Source organism: Dendrobium catenatum, unplaced genomic scaffold, assembly GCF_001605985.2.
Source record: "Dendrobium catenatum unplaced genomic scaffold, ASM160598v2 original_scaffold_51051, whole genome shotgun sequence".
Lineage (NCBI taxonomy): Eukaryota > Viridiplantae > Streptophyta > Magnoliopsida > Asparagales > Orchidaceae > Dendrobium > Dendrobium catenatum.
In genome coordinates this window covers 22,447-30,818 of record NW_021369505.1, presented here as the reverse complement: position 1 = coordinate 30,818, position 8,372 = coordinate 22,447, and the positions used below count along the sequence as shown (strand labels likewise).

Genomic DNA, 8,372 nt, shown 5'->3' with positions numbered 1-8,372 from the left:
TAGAATTGTATGAAGATCCAACACACAAGCAGATGTAAGAGATAGCGTAGCGTTCATAAGAGACACTAGAGCTTTTTATGTGGAAACTCCTAAAAAGGGGGAAAACCACGGGGTCTGACCTAGTTTGAATGAATTCACTAGTATTTGCAGTTGGTTACAAATGAGGCCCTTCCTTTGGAGAAGGTCTTGGCTTAATATCACAAATGTATATTATATAGAGCGCATTACATGGTGGGAGTTACAATAATCAACATAGAAATGTTTATTTGGTCGGCAGAACCATAGTCGATAGGATAGAGGTCGAAAAGATCGTGGTAGATAGGAGACCGGGGTTAGAAATATAGTTGTGTGGTGATGGAGGTCGGAAGGACCATAGTAGGCGATGGAGGTCGGAAGGACCATAGTTGGCAGGAAATAAGGATCTGAAAGACCGTAGTTGGCAAAAGATCGGGTCAGAAAGACCGTTGTCTGGTGATGGAGGTTGGAAGGACCATAGTAGGCGACGGAGGTCGGAAGAAGAATAATTTATAAGAGTCAGGGGTTAGAAAGATTGTTGTCTAGCGAGGGAGGTCGAAAGGACTATAGTCGGTAGGAGACCATAGTAGGGAAGAGACTGGGATCAGAAAGACCGTAGTAGTAAGGCAGTACTCTGGTAAAACTCTGGGTGTCAGGTGGTGGCATGACAGAAGTTTGGACCTTAGGTGGTGGTTTGGCAGAAGTCCGAGCCTCAGGTGATGGTCCGACAGAAGTCTGAGCCTCAGGTGGTGGTCCGATAGAAGTCTGAGCCTCAGGTGGTGGTCGGGTAAAATTCTGGGCGTCAGGTGGTAGTCCAGCAGAACTCCGGGCCTCGGGTGGTGGTCCGGCAGAAGTGCGGGTCTCAGGTGGTGGTCCGGCAGAAGTCCGGGTCTCAGGTGGTGGTCCGACGATAGAAGTCCGTGCGATGGTCGAGGATGAGCTAGGAGGCAAAAGTGATATCCGATCTCTCTCTTACTCTCTTGCTTGGAGCCTCCCTTTAAGAGGGAGGAGGGATCTATTTATAGATTTCCTAGAGTGACATGTCCCATAAAATAGAAGGAAAATCAAAGGTAAATTGGGAGTTATTTGGATTGACGGCCGATGTTGAATCCCTTGATCATGGGCCGTTTGATAGGCATTTGAATGTCTTAGTGATATCGGAATTCAATTATCTTGGGCTCATTAGATTCATCTTGTCAAGCCGCTCTATTCGACCATAAGCACATCATGTTTGGAAACCATTTGGTAATATAAATTGTGGCTCGAACCCTCCAACAATGCTTCGGCCCCTTGATTTGGACTCATTTGGGCTCGGATTGAGTCGAATTTGGTGTCGTTGGGTTTGTATTTCTGAGACGTTCAGTTCGACTATAAGTTTATTGAAATCAGAGTTTGGATGAGCCCAATTTTAATTTTAAAAGTTTCCAACTTGATTTTGCCTCGAGATTCGTTCCTGATCAAGATAATTTTTTGAAGACATATCAATACTTAAAATATATTCAAATTCAAAAGTTATGTTATAATGTTAATAAAAAATTTTTAATTTTTTTTTTGTTTCAATTGATTACACATTCTTTCTCCTTTAATTTCTCGTTTTTTTTAATCATCAAATTATAAGAGATGCATGAATTTGAATCATCTTCTCTCTTTCAAAATGAAATTTGTAAAATTATACTCAAGTTGTGCACATTCCAAATAATCAATTAAGCTCAATCCCAAGAAAAGAATAATCGAATTTGACTCGACTCATTTACACTGCTATGAATCTCAATGAGTCAACCTACTCATCTATAATCAAATGAAAATGACTTTATCATATTTTACCTTGTAATGAAAACTTCTTGATTTGTTGCTTAGGAGCTTAGGCTACCAAATTAAAATGTATTGAGTTTGAAACTTGTATATTTTATGTGTGTGAGCTTGTGTTTAATTTCTTAAAAAAAAACAAAAAAAAACAAACTTTACCTTGCAAGATAAACAATAAAAAATAATATTAAAATATCTTAACAAAAAATTAATTTGAATGAGTCTCAAAGCTTATCCATGTCAAAGCTTTATTAAAGATATTCTAATATTTAATATCTTAACAAAAAATTAATTTGAATGAGTCTCAAAGCTTATCCACAATGGTGAAGCCATCATTTTTTTTTTTGTGGGAGTACAAATCATTGATCTTTAGAATACACTTAATTTTTTTTCATTCGGGCTCGAGGCTATTAACGATTTAAAAAAAAAAACAATTATAAGATTTTTAGTTAAAAAAAATTTATAAATTACATTAAGATAATCATCTCATTTGTAACAAATTAATAGTGGCTTTAATGGAATATTTATATGTTGTAGATTATAATACTTACTTCTAAAATTCCTAAAAAAATAAAGAATGATTAGACAAATTAAAAATTTTCTTCTTGAATAAAAAAAAATTGAAATTTGCTTTCCTTGATCTGTTGGTTAGGAGCTTTGTCTTTCAACTAAGAGGTATTCGGTTCGATGCTTGTATATGTGATGTGTGTGTGAATTTGACTTCATTGGCCTAAATGTCCTAAAAATTTCATAGATTAATAGCTGTCCTCTTAGTTATTATGTCATCCTTCAAATAATTAATCTTATATTTTTGAGGCTTGCATATCTCAAAGAGAAGTAAAAAAAGTTGAAGGAAAAAAATTATTTAAAAAAGTATTTGAAAAATGATAAAAATTATAATCGAGCAAAAATCTGATAAGTAATATAGCATTAAAAAATTGTTCGAAATGGACCATTTGATTAAGCTCGAATAATTTTCCCACACGGGGAATTATTGGGTTCGGACAACGAACGCAACTTACCGTCCAGAGACGAATCAGGTGCAGCCATGTTATCCAGTACCGAGTAGAGGGTGATGTGACGCATTTTCATTGGACTTTGGAAGGCGTACGATGTCCGAATGCAATAATTTCCCCACACCTTAGGGCTCGCTTGGGTTAGCATAATTCCAACATTTCCTATTTCAAAACGGCAAAAGTTATATGTGATTAATGTTTTGATGTAATCATGTAATGCTTATATAAAAATAATTTTTCAAGAACATTATTTCTATGTTGATTTTGAAAGTTTTTTTAATACAGCTTTTCAACAGAAACCTCTGTTGTCACCTAATAAAAAAGTTTAAAATGACCGTCCACGTCCGTACGTTCAGTAAGCACGTCTTCCGCTTCCAATATTCTGGCATTGTATGGAGAAACCTTTCCTTCGTGATTTCAGAGTTTCTCTCGGCTTCAGCTTCTTCTTAAGTTTGGAACTTCCCTCACGTCCAGCTTCTTCTTTTTTATCCATCACACCTCTTCCCACTACCTGCTACATGAGTGGCCTTGTCCGTAACTATGAATTGTTGTTGCGTATGGCTTAGGTGGAGTTCTAAAATTGTTGCCAGTCCAACAGCTTTTTTCTTTAAGTCACATGTTAGCTCATCGCGACTTATCTAATTCTCAAATATTATGTGAATTTCAATGGATTCAATTATATTGCTACTTCACATCTAGCTAGATAAAAGTTATTATTCTTCAAATTTTATAAAGATTGAGATGCAGTCAACTTTGTAATATTCTTTGTAATATGATAGAAGAAATATTGCTTAATTTTATTTGCCTAATTTAAGTCTAAGTTTTTTTTAAAAATGGATAAAATACTCACATTATAGTGTGTAACTATAATTATTAATTTCGGATAATGATAATTTAGTCTTTTATTCTGTTTTAAAGCTGAATATATAAATGGCTATTTTTAAAATTCCATTCTACATAAGAAATAATCCAACCAAATGAAGCCTTAATGTTAGGTCAAAATTGATGAATAACCATGAACACGAATGGGCCGAACCGGGTCAATCTGCCTGATTCTTTCCCAGGCCCAGCACGTTTCAAAATCCAAAATCTCACGCGATCAACGAGCAGTCCGATCCGGGTGCCCGATCCCGTATTCCCGTGCCGAAAAACTGACGGGCTTCGTGTCGGCAAATCCTAATTACGCACCCTCGTGGCACATTCTAGCAACCTCAAATCTAGCTGTTCGCTGTTCACCACCACCTCCTTGATAAGACTTCCGGCGCTCCACCACGTGGGTTACCAAACCCTAACCCTAAGAAGCCAGCTCAGCGCAACCTTCCTTTTTTTTCTTTAGGGAATTAATTGCTGAGGCTTCCTTCCGTGCATCCGCAAACCTTTAGGGAATTTGACGTTACCTGTAAATCGATATAGATTTGTCCTCGAAGCAATCTGCTTTCCATCCTCAATTCGGAGGTTATCGATCTGGACTGGTGAGGCTCCTGCGGGCCTTTTGGTTTTGAGGGTTTTGGGACAAGAATTGTTGGATCTTGGAGTTGTCATGGTTGTGGGTGATGGAAGGGAGCGTTAGAGGTGGAATTGGAAATGCGGGCTCGAGCGAAAGCCGGCCGCCGAACCCCCTTGCTGGAGCTAACCGGCAGTGCTTTGCTGGCGTTAACGCTGGCCACACGCCCATCAGTGGGACGCTCGTTCGTCACACATCCCTCGTGAGTTCTCTACCCTCCACCTCGAAACTTTGGTGCTTCTTATCATTGTTGAGGATTTTTGTTTTTTTTTTTAATCCTTATTACTGTTTCATTGCGACCTGTTATTTTGTCTACGTTTTATGCTGTCTCAGTTATAATTTTTTACTTTGCTGGTGTGATTTGAGTAACATGCAGGTTTGTGTTTTTCAACCATTCGGGAGTAATTGATGCCCTGTATATTGTGCCTGTACATGAAATCTTCCGCTTGTTAGCTGAATTTGCATGGTTAATTTTGTTGGATTTACTTGTCAATCACTTTCACTAGCTAGGAAGAGTGCAGAAACAAATCCTTGTTACTTGTATGTTGATTTCTGTGAAAGTTGCCAGGAATTTTGTTGTTCTTATGGTCTTGAATACTTGTAGTAGTAGAAATTCCATGATTAGTTGGCTACTTAAGCCTTCTAGTTGTTATACCTATAGTTTTTTCAAGCTGTTAGTTCCCAGACAACTTATTTTCATTTAGATTCGAGCATGATTGACTAATCTTGTTACAAGTTTATCATGTTTGAAAAGTTGTAGAATTTAGTCAACTATTATAGCTGATGGTAATGCACATCACCCTTTCAGCACTATGCACGTAGGACGAATTTGTACTTGGCATTTCATTTTGTAGTTTGTATTTTCTTAAAACTTCACAATTTACCGTGCTATCTATTATTTCATATCATGAAAATTCCATTTGTGGTATAGGTGGAATTTGAATCTAGAGATATATGATTGAAATAAGCACTGCAACTCTACAAATAAAATTACAGAAGAATTTGCATGTTATAATCCTTTGATAAGTTGTACAAGGTTTGAGAATCATCCAATAGACTAACACCTAAGTTTAGGTCAAAGCCAACATGCAAATATTGGTGTAAATATTTTCTTATTATCTTTTTTGTTGTAAATTTTGTGATTATCTTGGGAGTTGTTATGATTATCATATTGTTGTTGATAATTTTATGAGAAGCAATTACGTTGGGTAACACCCCTTAATAATGAGGTTATGGAAAATAGATAGCTTTGGTTTGAGAAAAGTGTGTTAATTAGTTCCATCGAACTGAAGCTATCCTTGGCTTGATGTTTACTTGATTAATTAATTGAGCTTGATGCTAGTTTAATGAGTTTGAGCAATCTCATGAGTCGGTCCATTTTTTAGGAAAAAGAGAAGATTAATGCAATTCAAGGAGTTGTAGAAATGGAACCATGGACAAAATGGGAGATCGGAGCACGTGGATTGAAAAATAATAAAGGGAATGATGTAATTTAGTAAGTTGAGCTCAAACTAGCCCAGTAGCCACTCAATTACACCCCTTGTTTAGGAAATTGCGTTATAATGTAGAAGATGTACCAATAAGATGATAGAGAAAACTAATATAAAATATTTGGATTTGGAAGGAAAATAGGTAGACCAAATATAACATGGCTTGAAGTGCATATAATGATTTGCTTGGAATATATGTAATTCTTCTAGTAGCGTTCAACATGATTCTATGAGCATGTATTCTTAAAGCTGACCCCAGTTCAATTGCTAATCAATAATGACTTAATCTTTGATTGCATGTCACATATTATTTTAGAGACTAAATGCTTTGGTTTGTAGAGGGATGGGAGCTGTTTCTTGTTTTTGTTACAATATTTTGTATTTTCAATACTTTTTTCCTTGTTTTGAAGAAGTGCTTGGAACTTGTGGAAAATACTATTTGGACTTATAGTGAAAGATAGTCTACTTGTCATCATAGATATAGAATGAACATAAACTAGTTAATAGAAACGTATGAATGGAGCTTTGAGTCTAGAGGCATGCTTGCTTATGGCAGCTTTGGGTGTTATATTAATATCTGAAGAAGTGGTGATGTTTACATTAAATTTATTGGAACTGTTTCCTACGGTTTATAGAACTAGCATTTATTTGGTTGCTTACTCTGTGATGTCTTGAACAACTCACCGTTTTGAGGTTTCGAGTACTATGCATAATTTGATACGAGAGGTGAAGACTATGAAGTATAAGCTTAACATTGAACTAATTAATATTGTGCCAATAACTTTTAAATCATGTTTATGGTAGACTTCTTTAATTTTTGTAGCTCTAAATGCATAGTTATTTTTTATGTTTATTATTTACTTAGTTTCTGTTTTGCAGAAACAAATTTCAAGCATTCCTATTGAGCCGGAAGTTAGTGGGAAAAAATGTGAGAAAGAGTATATACCTATTGTGCGCTCCGGTGCCTATGTTGATATTGGATTTCGGCAGAACATGGAAGATACATATGTTTGTTGTGATAACGTCACTGATGAATATTGCCTTAAGAATACTGGAGATGGACCCAATGCATTTTATGGGGTATTTTTCCATTCAAGCATTTCGTTTAACTTTTTCATGTTATTGAGCTCAACTTGTACATTTTTTTATCTTCTGCTCAAGCTTTTGTTAGTGTTTTCTTTTACTCCCTAAATCCAAGCATATGACTTCCAGGATCTTTGTTATGTACTGATTAGGTTTTAGCTGTTATCCATGATACCAATTCTACAGTTCCACAATCTTATTTTCCTGCAGTGATATCTTTTCTATGGATAAATTATATAGGGTTGCTATTATCTTCCTTTTCGGGATATTCCTAATAAAATTGTTACTGGTTTGAACATATTTGTGGCATTGATATCCTGATTGTTTGCTATTACGAGTGGGTATTTGGATTGTTCCCTGGTTAGTAATAAGGCATTTTTTTTCCATAAATACGATTTTTATTGCTTAAGCTTTATATCAGAAAAAGTGCAGTATGCTATCCTGTTTGCTTAACAAATTGGTTCCTGTATTGGTTTCCATCTAGGTATTTGACGGGCATGGTGGAAAGCATGCTGCTGAATTTGTTTGCAGTAATTTGCTAAGGTTTATCATGGAGGATGAGGATTTTCCAAAACATATTGAAAAAGTGATTACTTCTGCATTTTTGCATGCAGACACTGCATTTGCAGAGGCTTGCAGCGTCGATTCTGCTCTTGCATCTGGTACGACTGCTTTGGCAGCACTTATTGTTGGCAGGTCAGGCTCCCTTCCTCTTGCTAGAGATGATAGAATTGCCAGCCTTCACTTTGTAGACTTTATTTTTTTGCCGGTATTATCTTCTTAGTAGTTATGATTTCCAGATAGTTTCTTTGAGTTTGACATTCTTTCCTTTTTCATGTGGTGTATCTTTTTAATAAATTTTAATTAATATTTAATTTGTAATGGATTATTCTAATTATATATATATAGAGAGAGAGAGAGAGAGAGAGAGAGAGAGAGAGAGAGAGGACCAAAATAGTTCCCAATTATATTAAAGGATCATTTTGGTCTCTCAACTTTTTAAATAGGAATCAAAATAGTCTCATAATAAGACTATTTTGATTCATTTTTAAAAATTTGAGGGACAAAAACGGTCCTTTAATATATTTGGAGATCATTTTGATCCTTCGTAAAGAATCAATCAATCATTTAGGTCATTTTCCTTTTATATATATATCTGCATTGGTATGGACCCGAAGAATTTGATTTGAGGCCTCTGATGCTGATGAGCTATAACCTATTCTAGATGGTTGAAAGGGGATTTAGTGGTGGTTATGTTTCCAAAATTCTGAAATTTATACTTTTTGACCGTGCAAAATTTTATGGAGATTTGCCTACAACAAATAACACTAATTGATAATCTGACCCATTTTAAGGGTATAACTAATATTGGTTATTTTACTTCATTTTTAAAATATTTTTGGCTGAATAATAATATAATCTTGATTCCAGAGATGTCACCCAATCACCTTGTGTTTG

The 8,372-nt window shown here is 35.6% G+C and overlaps 1 protein-coding gene across 1 annotated transcript; it reads left to right on the top strand.

Moving 5' to 3' along the window:
* Nucleotides 1-4,120: 4,120 nt before the first annotated feature.
* On the top strand, nt 4,121-7,713 carry LOC110116041 (probable protein phosphatase 2C 22). Its single transcript, XM_020849481.2, has 3 exons — nt 4,121-4,543; nt 6,711-6,911; nt 7,399-7,713. The coding sequence occupies exons 1-3, from the start codon at nt 4,391-4,393 to the stop codon at nt 7,696-7,698; spliced, it is 654 nt and encodes a 217-aa protein (XP_020705140.1). The 5' UTR covers nt 4,121-4,390; the 3' UTR covers nt 7,699-7,713.
* The last annotated feature ends 659 nt before the right edge of the window (nt 7,714-8,372 follow it).